This window comes from Petaurus breviceps, unplaced genomic scaffold (genome assembly GCF_028583685.1).
Source record: "Petaurus breviceps papuanus isolate PSGF00001 unplaced genomic scaffold, PetGlider_PUasm1.0 90879, whole genome shotgun sequence".
NCBI classification, from domain to species: Eukaryota; Metazoa; Chordata; class Mammalia; order Diprotodontia; family Petauridae; genus Petaurus; species Petaurus breviceps.
In genome coordinates this window covers 3,281,464-3,299,413 of record NW_027187368.1, presented here as the reverse complement: position 1 = coordinate 3,299,413, position 17,950 = coordinate 3,281,464, and the positions used below count along the sequence as shown (strand labels likewise).

At 40.3% G+C, this 17,950-nt stretch overlaps 1 protein-coding gene across 3 annotated transcripts in view; it reads left to right on the top strand.

Moving 5' to 3' along the window:
* Positions 1-17,950, top strand: part of GSN (gelsolin) — a 74,620-nt gene that overhangs the window by 21,175 nt on the left and 35,495 nt on the right. The window contains exon 1 of one of the 3 annotated variants that reach the window (XM_069073789.1): positions 5,004-5,178. The exons of the other annotated variants lie outside the window; for them this stretch is intronic. Coding sequence (XP_068929890.1) covers positions 5,140-5,178 — 39 coding nt within the window. The 5' untranslated portion in view covers positions 5,004-5,139. Of the gene's footprint in view, positions 1-5,003; positions 5,179-17,950 lie in introns of those variants that run through there. 3 annotated transcript variants of the gene reach the window in all.

Genomic DNA, 17,950 nt, shown 5'->3' with positions numbered 1-17,950 from the left:
AAACTGAGGCAAATAAGGTACCTAGGGTCACACAGCTAGTAAGTGTCTGAGACCAGATTTGAATCTTCCTGACTCCAGGATGAGTGCTCTAATTCACTACACCACTGAGCTGCCTTAAATTCTTTAAATCTCATACTGCACCTAGAACACAGTCAGATGTAGTCTGGTATAAATGAAAGAGCCCTAACCTGAGATGCACAAGACTTTTTTTTCTGGGATTGGTTCTCCAGTTAACTTGTTATGTGAACTTGAGCAAAGTCTTTACCTTCTCTTTGGCCTGCATCTGAGGTTCTTGACTTGGAATCAGACTGTGGTTAAATTTCAAAAGGGGATCCATGTAGTTGGATGGGGGAAATTATATTTGCTTCAATATTATTGGTTTTCTTTGTTAATTCTATGTATTTTATTTTATGCATTTAAAAACATTCATCTGAGAAAGGGCCAGATTATAGGTTCCACCAGACAGCTAAAGAAGCTATTAGAAATCCCTGGTCTAGATAATCTTTTGTCCTTTCCAGGTCAACAGTTTTGGATTCTATAACTAGATGATCTCTATGATCCCTTTGGGTAAGCAATTAATAAATGTTCATTGAATTGAATTTGGAAAGGAGTCATTTTCATGTCATGGGACTCACACTTCACCCCTTTAAATGGTGAGCTGACCGGAAAAATACTAACTTCTCTAAACAGCTGGTGCTCACTGGAGCATAGCAGCAATTAGTTAGCCAGAGGAAGTACTAAAGAACTTTTCTGGGTACCAGATGGTTACCCAGGAACTGGACATATAATCATGAAATCTTAGAGGCCATTAGTCCAACCAGGGGTGTGCTGGAAACAGCTGCAACCAGAGCCATTGTTAAAATTTCAGTGTGAGCATTTACACCTCCAAAATCAGCAAACTCTCCAAATAAGGACTTGATTGATTTTTTTGTTGTTGATTGTCTAGACTTAAGAATGTGTTGGAGTTGGAGAAAATGTTAATAATGCAAATTCAACTTAAAAGTATGTCATGCATACTTTTTTTTTGCAAGCTAGTTGCTAAATATTTACCAGCATATTACTGAATTGAACCCATTCAGTTGTTCAGCTGGTTTGTTTTTTTTTAGTCATGTCTGACTCTTCATGACCCCATTTGGGGTTTTCTTGGCAAAAATACTAGAGTGGCTTGCCATTTCCTTCTCCAGATCATTTTACAGCTGAGGAAACTGAGTTAAGTGACTTGTCCAGGGTTGTACAACTGACGTGTCTGAGGCCAGATTTGAACTCACAAAGATGAGTCTTCTGGACTTTACATCCAGCACTGTATCCACTGCACTACTTAGTTGCCCAAATCTAACCCAAACTTGATCAGAAAACCTCTCTAAAATGTCCCCAACAAGCAGCCATCCCTGCAAAACCCTTAATAACGGGGAAATTGTTGTTACTGCTAATTACAATTAATTATTACTAAAAATACCTTGCACTTAGTGCTTTAAGGTTCTGCAAAGCACTTCACATATATTCTTTGGAAGCTATCCATTCCATTTTGGTCCACTTGTTTTTTAGGACATTTCTTATGTGAAAAAGTTCTCTGCAATTTTAGCCTAGCACTCCTTGTTCTGTCCTCTGGGGCCAAGCAGACTCAGTTCTTCTCCTACCTGATAGCATGTCAAATGTTTGATGACAACTCCTTCTCTATTTCTAGCTTTTTCTCTTCTAGGCCAAACTACCTCCTTCAGCCAGGCCTTATATGTCATTGCTTCCAGTTCTGATTACCCTCCTTTGGACATACTCTAGCCAAAAATGTGGCATCTAGATACAAATCCAATTCAGCATTAGTTAAGCACCCATTATGTTCCAGACACCATACCAACTGCTAGAGATACAAAAACAAAATAGTTCTCTTCCTTCACTGAAGTGAACTAATGTGCACACAGGTGGGTAAATACAAAATAAATATATGGATTCATTCTGAGGGAAGCACTAATATCTGGGAGGAGTCAATGTCCCAAGATCACAGTTTTATCCCTGGAAAGGTTTTTTTAACTGTTTTTCAGTTGTTTCAATTCTTCATGACCCCATTTAGGGTTTTCTTGGCAGAGATACTAAAGTGGTTGGCCATCCTTCTCCAGCTCATTTTATAGAAGCTGAGGCAAACAGGGTTAAGTGACTTGCCCCACGTCACACAACTAGTAAGTGTCTGAGGCCAGATTTGAAATCACAAGGATGAGTCTTCCTGACTCCATACCCAGTACTCCATCCACTTCACCACCCAGCTGCCCTTGGAAAGGACCTTAAAGGACATCTAATCCATAAGGCTTTTTGTAGGAGGTAACACCAGCTGAGTCTTTATGGGAATTAAGGATACTCAGGGATCATTATATACCATAGTCTAGGGATTCCCAGGGCCCTTTCCTATTGAATAAAAACCTGAAACAGGAGAACATTTGCTGTAGCTGTGTGGCCCTGGACAGAAGTCACTTAACTTCTCCTGCCTCAGTTTCTTCTACTGTAAAATGGGGATAATGATAGTACCTATCCCACAGGGTTGTGAGATATTAGTGAGGGCACTTACCTAGCACAGAGTAGGTACTACATAATAATAGCTAACATTTATATAGCACCCACTACACATTAGACCCTGTGCTAAGTGTTTTATACTTATTATCTAATTTGACTCCTCCTTACTGCCCCTGGGCAGCCTGAGAGCCTGAAGGCTCCTTTTTCTTAAGTGAAGGGGTCGAGTGTCTTAATTTTTTTTTTTGGTCACAGACCCCTTTGGCAGCCTGCTGAAAGCCTAGGGATCCCTTCTCTGAATAAGGTTTTGTTTTGTTTTTAAGCAATCGGGGTTAAGTAACTTGCTCAAGATTACACGACCAGTTATTTCTGGGTGTGGTACTGAGTGTCTGAGCCCGGGATTCGATCTCCAGGTCATCCTGACACTGGAGCCGGTGCTCTTACTGTGCTACCTGGCTGCCCCCTGAATAAGGTTTTAAAATAATTTTAAATAATAAATTAAATAATTTTAGATAACCTTTACATAATTTAAAGAAAGAAATGCTAGATTTCAGTTAGAAGCTGGTGAAAATAAAAATATAATTTTTTCCCCATTCAAGTTCACAGACTTGCTGATATCTATCTATAAATGAGGCCTTTGCAAGGGGAGGAAGAGGAGGAGGTTCCTTTGTGGACTTCAGATTAATTGATCTCTTAGGCCCCTTCCTGCTTTCAAACTCTGAGCTATGATAATAATCCATGACGACCTATCAGCCAGAGCAGTTATTTCAGGGCATGTATCACACATTTTTAATTTTATTTTATATCATAATTTATTATAATTTTTATTTTAATTTAAGTTTATACTTTAACATTCATTTTAAAGATTTTGAGTTCCAAATTCTCTCCTTTCCTTCACCTCTTCCCCCCACTCAGAGCATATATCATATTAAAAGATTATAAATACCTTTTAAAATTTTATAACTCAACATTTATTGAACGCCTAGTCTTTCCTATATCCCTATGCCAGGCACAGTTCAAGTTGAATCAGATATTATGTCTTCTTTATCTCTGGTCCCCCCAGTGCACAGAACAGCAATGTGATGTGTGGTTGTTCAGTTGTTTTAGTCGTGTCTTACTCTGTGGGACTCCATTTAGGTCACCCCATTTGCCATTTCCTTCTCCACCTCATTTTACAATGAGGAAGTGAGGCAAGCAAGATTATATGGTAGAGATGTATGGTAGGCACTCATGAATTAGGATTTTAGAAACAGAACATGTTAGAACCGGGAGAGACTTGAAACATGGAATGTTAGAATATTAAAACTGTAACAGACCTTAGAGCACAGAACATTAGAGCCAGAGGGGACTTTAAAACAGAATCTTAAAATATTAGGACTGAAAGAGCTGGGAGTGGCCTTAGCAATCCATTCACTGTAAAAGTAAAGAGACCAAAGCCTAGAGGGATGAAATGACTTGGACAGGGTCACACATTTGATTAGTGGTAAAGCTGGGACCAGAGCCCAAGTCTCTTGGCTCCTAGTCCATTGTCTTTGCCCTAGACTCTGCTACTTCCCTCTCCAGTTTTTTAGTCTTGGGCCTGCGGAAGACAGCTAATGCTGTGCTGATAGATGGTTATTGGGACACTTTCTGCCTTGTACATACTAGAAATGTTTGTCGAATTGAATTGGAGGGGCAATTTTGTTTAGTTGTTTCCATTCTGTCTTACCCCATGGTAATGCTTTGGTGTCAGGCTTTCAGTGTTGATCTCCTGGCTTGCATATCCATCTCCCAGCATTACTCTCTCCTGCAGGCTTTTACTCTCCCTAAAAATGGACACTGTACTTACACATCAAACTTCCTCCAGTTACTGCTCAATGCGCTAGTTTAGCATCTTTCTGCAGCCCCTCCTTCCTGAGATGGGCCAGACACAAGCTTTGTTTACTCTTTGCTGGCAGAGTCTGTACAATGTAGTCCAGGGAAATAATTTTCAAGATAAATCTTAATTTGTGGAAATTATAGAACCAGAGAATGTCAAATGAAAGAGATCTTAGAGAATACCAGGGTTCCAACCCTCCTCATACTACAGATGAGGAAACCAAGGCTTAAGATGTACAATGACTTCCCTAAGATTACACGGGAAGGCAGTGGTGGAGTTTTGACTTAAACACAGCTTTGATGTCAGTTCAGAACTTTCTCTACTGCCTTTTTTCTTCTTATTCAAGGGGAAAAAAATTAATCTGGGCATAGAAAATGGGTTTCCTGTTTAAGGTTTTAAAAATTGCTTCTTCCTGAGGAAAACTTTTTCCTGAAGTGATGACCCACAATGCTCCATGCTCCCTTGCTGCTACGGTCTTTTCCATGATCTCTGCCCTTCACTCATGCCCAGCCCTGCCTAATGCCATGGAGTTGTGAGCATGTCATATCTATTTAAGACCTCAACTCAGTGGGTTATTTATAGGACTGAGTTGATAAACGAGTTACTAGGACAGTGAAGAGATATGGAGCTAATAGCAGAGTATTTCTCAGTGTGTGAGCCTGGGTGGGCTACGGGCAGGTCCTTTGAAAGGCATGAAGCATAGAGGCCACTGGACTGTGACAGCCCCCAGCAAGGCCACTCCTGCTCACACTACCACTTCTCTCTGCTTAGAAAGAAATTAAGCAATGGCAGAGGAAGTGGATATTGGGGATCCTATTGCTTGGGTGAGTAATAGGGGAATCTGCTGGGTGGGGAGGAAAATCCTCACTCTGCCGCCCTCGGTCACACAGCTAGTTAGAGCTAGAGTTAGGACACAAATCTAGTCTTCTGAGCTTCAGTCACTGTCACAGGAATGCCTAGCTACTAATACCTATTTCCAGAGAGAATTTCCAGAAATGGAGTAGTAGGGGAGACTATGGGGTATGGTGGAAAGAGTTCTGGATTGGGAGTCTGAGAAGGTGGAAGTCCCAGTGCTCATCCTTATTACCAGTGGAAGTTACAAACTCTCTAGGCCTCAGTTTCTCCATCTGTAAAATGAAGAGGTTGAACTCTGAGGTCCTCTGAACTAAGCAATGCCAGATTTGTTGGAAAAGTGTATAGACCGTTTCGGAGGGTAACGCTCACTCATTTGGATCACAGGCAGTTTGTTTATAGTCACATTACTCTATGAAAGGGGTTCTCGGAGTTCACAGGTGGAGTTCAAGTAGTCGTTGAATTTAGATGTGAAAAATATTACATTTTCACTTCTACCAACAGAACCTAAAATTTAGCATTTCTTACAAGTTATGAATTTTTTTTAAAAGCACATCACTATTGTGAAAAAGGGTCCATATCATGAAAAAATTTTAAAAGCCCTGCTCTATGGTTACCTTAGCATAGGAGAATCAGCTTTATAGGAAACTTGGATAGTTAAAGCTATTGGGGTAATCTATTTCCAGATAAACCACAGGGCTGTTTCCCAGCAGGACGACTGTGGGCACTGGGCGGGAAGCATTGCTCTTCCAGAAGCGTGTGGGCTCAGGATCTGAGCTGTCTCCATCAGGGGTTGAAGGGAGATGGTGGTCAAGGCAGTGCTGGTGATTTGACCTGCCTGAAACAAGCCACCTCCTGTCTTTCTCCCTGTGGAAAGAGTACTCAGACTCAGAATTCCTCATAATATTATACCAGTATTCACAGCTTGTTCCATGTCACATGGATTGGAGATCACAGTGGCAGTCTTGCATGAGATGATGGGAAATCTAATCTCCAGAAGAATGATTATGATTTCTGTCATGCCACATATTAGCTGATACTTGTGACCTCTTTGCAAAGGTATCCAAGGTCACCACAGAAGCACAAAATCACAGAATCTCAGTCAGAAGAAGCCTCAGCTGTTATCTATTCCACCCCACACCTAAAGGAACCCCCAAACTGGCTCTCTTTCCCAGTGTGCCACTCTTCCCCTTCTCCAACAACAAATCCAGCTGCACCAACTCCAATGGGGCAGGGCCTCATCCACCAAGGAGAATCACTTTCCAGAACCCAGTCTAAGTTGCTGAGTCCTTTATTGTGAGTTTTTTTTCCATCCCTTTTCAGTAGGCTTACCCTTTAGTGCCTCTTATGACTAAGTTTTCCTGACATTTGAGCAGAAGAAGCATTTTTATAACTTCTGTTTCTTCTAGTTACAAAAATATAAGCTGAATACAAGTTCCTTGATGCTCTAGGGAAGCAGGGGGTGAATTCACTTCAGCAAACATTAAGTGCAGTAGTAATTTAGAGACTTAAAATAGGATTCCTGAGAGAAGGAAGGGGCATTGGACCAGAAGTCAGAGGACCAGAGGATCAGGGTTCAAATCCTAGAACTCTTTTTTAGTGTATGAGTGACGTTAGGTAAGTTGTTTAATGCCTTCTCTGGGCTCAGTTCCCTTATCTATAAAATGAAACCTTACATTGGTTGGTCCCTAGGGTTCCAGGTTCTATCTCTAGGGTTCCAGCTCTAGGTTCCCATATTCTACAATTCTGTTTTAAGATGGTTTCCAATTTTTTCCATGTTTTGTGTTCTAATATTCTGTGGTCTAAGGTCCCTTCCAACTCAAATATTCTGTGATTATATAATTTTATGATCTTTCCTCTAAATATTTAGTCCTTTCCCACTTGGGTTTTTCAATCTTCCCAAAGCTCCTCCATTCCCCCTCTTCAGGGTATTGCTAATACAACACACACACACACACACACACACACACACACACACACACTCAGACATATACTCACACCCCCACATACACATATACATACATATGTATATATTTATATGTATATAATTCTTACTGTGTGTGCATGGTATGTATATGTGAGCAGATGGGTGAGGACACCAGCCTCATCATTTATAAGCAGTGGCTTGAACAACTTTTCTCTCCCTTTAAAAATAAGTGGAGTTTTTTTCCCTTCACTTTGCCCACTCTGCCCCCTGCTGGCCATTTTTGGTAAATAGCAGCTGCTCAGATAGCCTCAGATAGAGAGGAGAGGAAGTTTTTTTTAAATAGGCAAACTTCTCTTTCCAGAACCAGCTAAGGGAAAGGTTGTCAGAAAGTCAGCCATTTGTCCAGTTCAGACAATAACATGGTCGGGGGAAGAATAGGGGTGGTGTGTGTGTGTGTGTGTGTGTGTGTGTGTGTGTGTGTGTGTGTGTGTAGTTGGAGGGAGGAAGTAAACCAGCTGAAGTACTGTTTTTGTTTTCTTTTTTTCAACTGTAACATTAAGGTCTGTGCTTTGGTTTGGGAGATGAGCCATGCTTTCCTTTTAAGCCCAAATAGTTCCCTGGTATTGGCTCTGCTAAGGTTGACGCCCATGCTGAGTGCTGCTTGGAGAGAATCAGAATCTCTCGGTTCCAAGGGCTGACTCCAGAGAGCCTGTTTGGAAATGTTTGTGGACAGGCCTGAAGCTCAGAAATTACCAGCTCCTCTTGGTCTCAAGCCCATTCCCTCCACTTTCCTTTCATCCTTTTCCCTTTCCAGATTGACTCTTTCTTCTCCAGTGACTGGGTTAGTATTGAGGAGAGGTAGGAAGGGAAATGGCTGATTCCTGAGGACAAGGTGCAAATGTCCCAGCTCCCAAACCAGCAAAGAGATTGGACAAAACTAGAGACTAGAAGGAGACAGATTTCTGCTCAATTGAGGGAAGGTCCCCACCTAGCATGTGGGGTGGACCCCCTATGGAGGATTTACAGAGCTAGGACTAGAATTGAGGATTGAATAGAATGAAAAGGCACAGATGGGTGGTGATTTGTACCATTGGGTGAGATCCACTGGGGAACTGAAGTGTAAGAAAAAATTTCCTAACAATTAGCATTGCCAAACAAAGTAGTGAGTTTCCCATCCTAGGCAGTCTTCCAACAGTAGCTGAATGACCACTTCTTGAGTATAACATAGAAAGGATTCTTGCTTAGGTACAGGTTGGACTTCACTTATCTTCAAAAATGTTGTCTCTGCCAGGCCCTTGTCGCCCATATAAATTCCTTAAGGGTAGGGACAGTCTCTCACTTTGGTCTTTGTATCTGCATGGTGTTTGGAATGTATTAGGTACTTAATAAATATCAATTGATTGATTGATAGATAACCTCCAAGTTCCATTCCAACTCTGAGATTGCATGATCTTTGCTTTTAAGGGACAGGAACATGGAAACATATAGTGGAAAGAATGACTTAAATTAAAAAGGGTTACCCAACCTGCTTGATTCAATTCAACAACAACAACAAAACCATAAAGCAGGGAGTGTTTCATTTTTGTCTTCATATGCTCAGCACTGTGCCTTAACTTGGTAGGTACTTAACAAATCCTTGATGAATTGAATAGCAAGGCACGGTACTAGGCACTGGGCATATATATATATATATATACATACATACATATATATATATATATATATATATATATAAAACCAATCAGACAGTCAGTAAACATTTATTAAGCAGCTACTATGTATCAGCCATCATGCGCTAAGTGCTGTGGATATAAAAAGATAGTCCCTGTCTCCAAAGAGCTTATAATCTAATGAGGGAGACAACATGTAAATAAATGTATACAAGTAAGTGATATACAGAAAAAATAGGAAATAATTAACAGAAGGAAGACACTGGAATTAAGAGGAGTTGGGGAAGGCTTCCTGGAGAAGGTAGGATTTTGATACAGCCCTTGTTCTCAGAGTTTATAGTGTAAATTAGGGGACTATAGCTTGTATGCATATTTGTAAGACAAATGAAGAGTCCGAGAGACAATTTCTGGGTAATTAATAATCAATTTTATTAAGGGTAGCAGATAATTAATAAAATGATGATCATTTGACTTTCTCTCCTAAACCAAAGAAAATAGTGGAAATGCTTATATTGTTAGAAGAGCAGCAGGCAGAAATTAGCTCTCGTTGGTTAACAATTAATGAGAGAATAAATATTATAATGAGATGTGGGCCTATTCTAATGAGGGGCTGGGGACAAGACTTTGATCATGTCAGTCATGGACAAGGAGAGACTCCTCTCAAGCCAGACCACTCCTGCTTGGGCCAATCTATACAAAATCTATACAAGAAGATCTAGTATCTATCTATCCTTTACCCCGTTAATGAACAATGAACAATGGTGGGGTAAGAATTCCATCCAGATAAGATGGTCTGGGTGGGGTGAATTCTTTGGGGAGGGACAGAAATGGCCATGAGAGACTGGGCTTTGAATAAGAAAGTAGAAAGGGGAAAAAAATCTGGCTCCTTCCCTCACATTAATTGGTTATTAATATAGGAGAGAAATAATCATTTCTCTTAGTGGACAGAGCTTTATCAGGGAGATCAAGTCAGGGAGATCCGAGTTTAAATCCAGCATCAGACATTTACTAGCTGTGTCACCCTGGTCAAGTCACTTAACCTCAGTTTGCCTCAGTTTCCTCATCTGTAAAATGGAAATAACACTCACCTCCCAGGGTTGCTGTGAAGACCAAGTGAGATAATAATTGTAAAGCACTTAGTACAGTGCCTGGCACATAGTAAGTGCTATCTAAATGTTACTTATTGTGAGCATATGCACAGATAACAATCACACACATAATTAAGGGCATGACAGATATATTCAAAGTGCTATAAGAGGTTCATAGAAAGAAGGATCTTTCCAACTGGGGAGATCAGGAAAGGCTTTGTGGAGGGGATGGCATTGCATTTCCATGGGTCTGCCTTCTACCACCTTCTACTTTAATTTCACTGTAATTTTGGCTCCTCCTATAATTATTTTAACCAGTAATTATTCTTAGAGATAGTCACAGATTGAAATTACTTTCTTAATTTAGGATCCAGTGCTCCCAGAGCTGTTAATCACTCACCTGGCTTCCACAAATAAAGGGCTGTCTTTTAGGGTTTCTTCAGACCATTCTACTGTTTTCCTGAAAAGTGAAATTCATCCTGAAGCAACTGAAACAACTGAAGCTTTTTCACAGGCCAACTGGACTAACATTTCCTATTTAGAAGCATGCCTTCAGAAAGTTTCTGGGTGATTATAAAGTGGGACAGATTCTCCAGGATGAATAAGAACAGCAACTCACATTTCTGTAGTCTTTTCCTGGCTTTGCAAAGAACCTCCCCCCCCCCCCACACACACACACTTCTCTCTCTGTAAATACCCTTACCCCCACCTCTGTCCCCAGTACTTTGAAATAGGCAGTTAGGTAGTAAGCTTTTGTTTCCAGTGCCTCTCCAGACACTGTATAGAAGCAACTTATTTCTCCTCTCTGGGCCTCAAAGCTCTCCTCTGTGATGAAATGAGGAAATTAGATAAGATAATTTCTAAGGAATCTTCTAGTCACCTTTAACCTCTCTGATATAGCTGATAAGTGTCAAAACTTTGATTTGAATTTAGATCAACCATAGATGTACAGATACAAGGGACCTAGGCCATAACAGGCTCACAGATTTAGCCCTGAAAGGGACCTTTAAGGCATTAAAGTCAGACCTCTTTATTTTACAGATGAGGAAATTGAGGCACAGGACAGTTAAGTGACTGGCAGTCACAAAGGTTTAGTAAATACCAGAAGTGGAATTGTACTTGAGTTTTCTTGACTCTAAATGTCATGATCATTCCAGTGAACTCCCCTGCTTTTCTGTTTCCCTGTGTAATACAGCATGATTTCCATGAAAACACGTCCATGGGGCATGGGAGATCTTTAAATCCCATAACCCTTACAGATTTCCATGAAAACATACAGTTAGATACAGATTTTATTTAGTGCCCAGCTGTGAAGATATTTATCTCATGAGGTCATAGACCTTCAGAGCTAAAAATGAGCTTAGTGAACAACTAGCCTAATTGTCTAGTGTTATAGACTGAAAAACTAAGGCCTCAGAGAAGGGTGATGATTTGTTCTAGGGCAGTGACAGATTTCATCTCTCCCAGTCTTTAGCCTCTCTCAACTAGGATACTGGGTTCTTCTGGAGAATCTTGAAATCTGCTAAGTAGAGGGCTATAGCTGGTGTAAGTAACCATGTCTGATACTTGGAATACCATTAAGTTTTAGGCCCTAGAAGCCTCCTCTCTCATTCTGAAATGTAAGGAGGTGGGGACGAGGAACGGCCGGAAGACTCAAACACCTGAATCAGCAAAATAGGACTAGCTAAGTGTGGCTTCTAGGGAAAGTCATTGAACCAGGCAAGTTCTTAAATGTTCTCTGAGGAAGCAAGTCTGGCCTGGAAAGAGACCTCATTTGGGGCAGCTAATTGTCTCAGTGAATAGAGCACTGGCCCTGGAGTCAGGAGAGGACCTGAGTTCAAATCTGGCCTCTGACACTTGACACAATTACTAGCCATGTGACTTTGGGCAAGTCAACCCCAATTGCCCTCCAAAAAGCAAAAAAAAAAAAAAAGTTAAAAAAAAAAAGAAAGAGACCTCAGTTAAAAAGACCTGCCTCCATGGGATTCTAGTCTGGTTTTGAGGGGGGGTCATCTCCCCCACATTCCCTGGGTACCAATCCCCACTTTCTACTTCCCCCAGAATGGTAGAACTAGGGATGCATAAAACAACCACCTCTTGTAGATCCCTCTTAGGTGAGCTAGTTGGGTCCCCAGGGAGCTTGTGAGGGTGTGTGTGTGTATGTGTGTGTGTGTGTGTGTGTGTGTGTGTGTGTGTTAGGAAAGGGAGGGAGATGGGGGGGAAGCTGGGTGTCTGGCTGAGCATGGAGAAAAGGGAATGAGGAAAAAAACCTGCAAATGTTTACTGACCATGGTGATCCTAATTAGCTAATGTCACCTCTCCCCCCCCCCCCCTTTTCCTTTTGTTCCAGGGTCAGTTTGTTCCTAAGTAGGTGGAGGGGAAATAAATAAACAACTGAAAATAAGAAACTCTTGGCTAGGCATTTCAGAAACAGCTTCCTGTTAGCAAAATTCTGGCAAGGGAACGTCAGAAACAACATAAATTATCACAGCTCATGTTTTCATAAAGCTTTATGACTCAACAAACAACAATCAGTGCTCTTCGTTCTGTAACTCTTTAAGGTTAACAAAATGCTTTCCTCAAAACAGCTCTGAGAAGGAGGCATTGGGATCATTTTTTCCCCCAACTTTACAGAGAAGGGAACTGAGGCTGGAAGATCATATAATAGGTTTTCATTCATTCATTCAACAAACATTTGTGAAATGCCATCTGTATGCTATGTACTATGTTAAAGACTAGAGATTATAAAGATAAAAACCAATTAGCCTTTGACCTCAGGAGACTTCATACAGATATCCAAAGGATCTTTGAGATCATTCAGTCAAGCTTCATCATTTTACAGATGAGGAAACTTTGGTTGAGAGAGGTCCAATAATTTGCTCAGGGTTATCCAGAGCCCGAATTTGAGCCTGGGTTTTCCTCTAAGCTTTTTCTATATTTTCCTGAGGTCTCTGAATGGCACAACCAGACCTGGAACTCTCAGGCTTCTGACACCAAGTTCACTGTTCTTTCTACTACAAAAATGTAATAATAAACAAATACATAATAATACTATTACTGAAAGCTCTTCCCAGGAAAGCCAGGATAATATAATACCTTTAAGTTGTAGGCCATCTTCCTGGGAAAGCAAAAGTACTTCCTTGCATTATTTTCACCTTTACTTTCCAAGCATCTCTCTTGAGTAGGATAAGGGGAGGACTTTTCTTTCCACTACACAATCATTGAAGCTGAGGTCCAGATAACTGAAGTAATCATCATTTTAACAGGCATATAGCTCTTTAAAATTTACAAACATTCAAGATCTATAACAACCCCATGAGGCAGGCACAGTGGGTAATAGTCCCATTTTACAGATACAGTCCCATGGTCCTATAACAAGGAAGTGTCAAAGGCAGGATCTGAAAAAGGAGTAGTTGGGCAGTGGACAAAGAAATCAGCCTCATAATTAGGAAGATCTAAACTTGGGTCCAGTCTGACACATGCTTTTTGTGTGAAAGGAGGCATTAACTTGTTTCATCTCCCAGTGCCCCAGGCGATTCTCTAAACCTAACAGTCACAGAACAGGTGTTGATCTGTATTGGTCAAGAGTTTCCTCATTGAGAGTTCCATACACTAATGAAATCACAGATCTAGTAGGAAAAAAAAACCGATTCACCATCACTAGCACAATAACTCTCAAGCTAATGGCCTAGAGATAAAATATGTAATCTCTTGCCCTATCCTCTGTCTTCCAGACAAAGCAGTCCAAAGAGCACTTTACTGAGGAAATTCTCAATAGCTAGGGAAGAATGGGGTTGGGTAGAGTTAAGTCAGTAATAAGAATGTGAAGAGTACTTTGGAAATGATCATTGTATTGACCTTCCATCCTGATTTGCCTTTTCTCTCCAACTCTGCACTCATTTCTAAAATTATTTTGACATCACCTGCCAACCCTACACAGACAGACAGAGAGATAGACACACATACACACACACACACACACACACACACTTTTCTCTCCTTTGCCCCATTCTGATAGAGTTGGCCCTTCTTCCAAACTCTGTAACACAAGTTAGAGAGTTTGTGCCCTTGGTCCTTCCCATCTCTTCTCTTTCCCTAATTTTCTTTTCTTTTTAAATTTTCATTTCTATTCTTTTTTGTTTTTATATCATCATCATTTCTGAATTTTGCCTCTTATTTTCCCTTCTAACAAGCTATGTCATGTTAAAAAAAAGATTTTAAAAGAAAGAGAGAAAAAGGGCCATTTCTGTAAAACCAACCAATGCTTGGATTCATCAACAAATATTTACTGAGCAGTGTTTAGAGAAGGCAACACAGCACAGTCTAAAGTGCACTTGAATCCAACCATTCTAGATATCAGTTGGGAATTATGCAACAAAGAGGGGGTAAACTGTGGCTCATTAGCCTTTTACCCTAAAAGTGGGCTTGTGTCCCAGGGAAATTAAAGACAGAAATAAAGGTTTAATACATACCAGAATTCATAGGTGCTTAAATCTAGAGCTAGGAGAGATCATTAAATTTAATAAGCATTTATTAAGTTCCTACTATGTGCCAGATATAGTGTTAGAAATTAAATAAAAAAATAAATATGAAACATTTTTTAGAAGGAAACAACATGCATGTAGGTAATTCAAAGTATATACAAAGTGATTTATGACGGAGGACACTAGCTGGAATTGGGGTAGGGAATAAGGATAATTTTACTATACAAAGTGCCACTTGAGCTGAGCTTTGAAGGAAGCTAGGGATTCTGTGAGGCCAAGGTGAGGAAAAAATGGATTCTAGGTCTTTTAAAGTCATGTCCAACAATGGCATGTCCTATGCAGACTACAGTAAGCCAGCGGTTCTGTTTGGAATGTAAGGTGTGTGAAGGAGAGCAATGTTCCAGATGCCTGGAAAGGTAGGCAAGAGCCAGATTATGAAAGGCTATAAAAGCCAGAGGAGTTTATATTTTGTCCTAGAGACAATTAGGAGCCACTGGAATTTCTAGAGTAGGAGAGTGACCCTGTGCTTAGGAATATCACTTTGAATGAGCAGAGCCGGGAGAACATTGTACAGCAGTATCGCATGATGATCAGCTGTGAATGACTTAGCTCTTCTCAGCAATACTATGATCCAAGACAACTCCAAAGCACTCATGATGAAACATGCTATCCACCTCCAGAAAGAACTGATAGAGTATGAATACAGATTGAAGCATACTTTTTACCGTGTGTGTGTGTGTGTGTGTGTGGTGGTTTTGGTTTGCTTTGTGTTTTCTTTTGCAGTGTGCCTGATATGGAAATATGTTTTGCATGACTGCACATATATAATCTACATAAAACTGCTTGCTTTCTCAAGGAAGGGGGAAGGGATGAAGGGAGGGAGAGTATTTGGAACTCAAAAAATTTTTTTAAATGTTAAAAATTGTTTTTACATGTTATTGGTAAAAAATAAAATATTTTTTAAAAAGTTTATCACTTTGGCAACCATGAGGAATATGGACTGGAGAAAAGAGTCAGGAAGATTAATTAGGTGGCTATTACAGTAGTCTAGGCAAGAGATAAAAGTCTGAACTAGGATGATGGCCACATGAACAAAGAGGAGGGGATGAATGTGAGAGATATTGCTGGGGCAGAATTCACAAGGGTGACAGCTGTTTGAATGTTAAGGATGAGGAAAGGGTCAAAGATGGTTCTGAGGTTGTGAATATGGATGACTAGAAGAATGGTGGTCCCCTCCATAAAGAAGTGAAGTTAGGAAGAGATAGTTTGTTTTTTGGAGGCAGGACAGAGAGACAATTAGTTCTGTTTTGGACATGTTGAGCTTGAGATGCCTGTGGCACATTTCATTTAGAGATGTCCAATAAGCATTTGATGATGTAGGAGTGATTTAAGAGACATATTGGGCCTGTGTAGACAAGTCTGTATGTCATTTGTGTGGAATTGATAGTTAAAGCTATGTTAGTTGATGAGATCACCTAGAGAAAATTTGGAGATAGAAGAAAAGAGAGCCCAGGATAGAACCCTGAGTACTGCATACCCACACATAGGGATGGGATAAGGATGATGATCTGTAAAGGATACTTAATAAGAAAGAGATGATAGACATGAAGAAGGAGAAACAAGAGAGAAGTGTGATAAAAACCCAGAGGGGAGAAGATGTCCAGGAGAAAGGGGTGGCCAACAGTGTTAAATGCTGTAGAGAGGTCAAGAAAGTGACAAGGACTGAGGAAACACCATCTGATTTGACAATTAAGGGATCATTGGAGAGAGCAGTTTTAGGTGAATGATCATATTGAAAGCCAGATCAAAAGAGTTGAGAAATGAGTGTGAAGTGAGAAAATAGATGCATGGAGTGTAAATTGCTTTATCTATTTGTTTAACTGAAAGGGAAAATTGATATAGGAAGGAGCTTGAAGCAATGATAGGATCATATAAAGGTTTTTTAAGAATAGAAGTGAGTTGGTCATATTTAAAGCAGCAGGGAAAGAAATAGTAGAAAAAGAGAGACTGAAGATTAGTGCAAGACCCTCCCCTTTTTTGCAGAGGTGGGATACTATAGGTGTGGTATCTTACATATATTGACAGTTGTTGCATTGGTTGATTTTTACAGAACTGGCATTATTTTTCCTTTAAAATTTTTTTTTTTAAATAAAGGATGATGTTCTGGGAAGAAAGAGAGGAGGGGAAGGGATGGATTTAGAAATGATGGCAATGAATAAACAAGAGAAATTAATAGAATTAGGATTTTAAAAAAGAAAATTAGAGAAAATGAGGGATAGTTGAAGAGACAGGCTCATGGCTAAGACTGGGGTGATGGGAGGATGGTAGCATGATAGGATCAATGGCACAAGCTGAGGGGATGAAGTTTGGAAGGAGAAGGGCCACATCTTCATCTTAGGCTGGAGCAAAGGAGAAAAAAGTGGAGCTGTGTCCTAGGGTAAGTCTGGGGGTGGGAATGTCAAAATGACTTCAAGTATAGAGTTGAGGAGAAGGAACTCAGGATGAATGGCCTCAACTTTTTTTTTTTTTTGGTAGTACAGTATTTGGGAAGGACTTTTGCTGAGAGGGTGACTTGATAAGGTGACTTGAGGAAAGAAGAGATTTGGAAAGATGCTGAGGGAAGTGGGATATTCAAAGCAGCACTCATCGAATTGCTAAAGAACTAGAAACCAAGTGGGTGTCCATTGGCTGAAAAAAAATATTGGTACAAGAATAGACCTTAGATATGACTGTGTAGCAAGAATGACAAATGTGAGCAAGAATGAGAAATGTGTGGAATTCAGAGAAACTTGAGAGCATGTGTATAAACTGATGCAGAGTGAAAATACGGAGAACCAGGGAAACAATATACTGGATTACTTTCTCTATCAAACGAGTTAGAATGTAATCCTTGACCTCAGGAGGGTTACAATCTAGTTTAGAAGATAGGACATAGACAAAGTTATCATGATTGTACTGTTCTTGGAGTGAGAAGACATGGGTTTGAACCTCTCCTCTGATGATCCCTGATTGTGATTCTGTGCAAGTCATTTCCCCTTTTGGCACCTCAGTCTCATTATCTGGAAAAACAAGGAAAAGAATACTTGCCCTCTGTGCCTTAAAACTTAATTAGATTAGGTTGTTGTGAGGAAGGAACTTTGTAGACCTTAAAGAGCTAGTGGAAATATGAACTGTTACCATTTATTACTGTTACTAATCTTAGAATGTTATAGCTGAAAGTGCCTCAGAGATTAATTTTATCCAGCCCTTTCATTTACAGGAAAAGAAACAGACCTAGAGGGGGTGGAGTAGAGGTGAAGAGTGGGGAAAGGAGTAAGCCTGGGTAAACTGTAGCTTAAGAGGCATCCTTGGGACATGGATGGAAAAGAGGTACAAAGAGGACTGGACTAGGAGACAGAAGACCTAGGTTCCACTCTTAGCTCTCTTGTGGCCTTGTTGCTGTCATCTTGGGCAAAGATGCTGTCTGTTAGAGCTCAAATTTCTACATCTGTAAAATGGGTATAAGAATCCTTATCTTGTGTACTTCATAGTGTTCAGAGATGGAGAAGATCTTAAAGATCACTTCTAGTAACAGG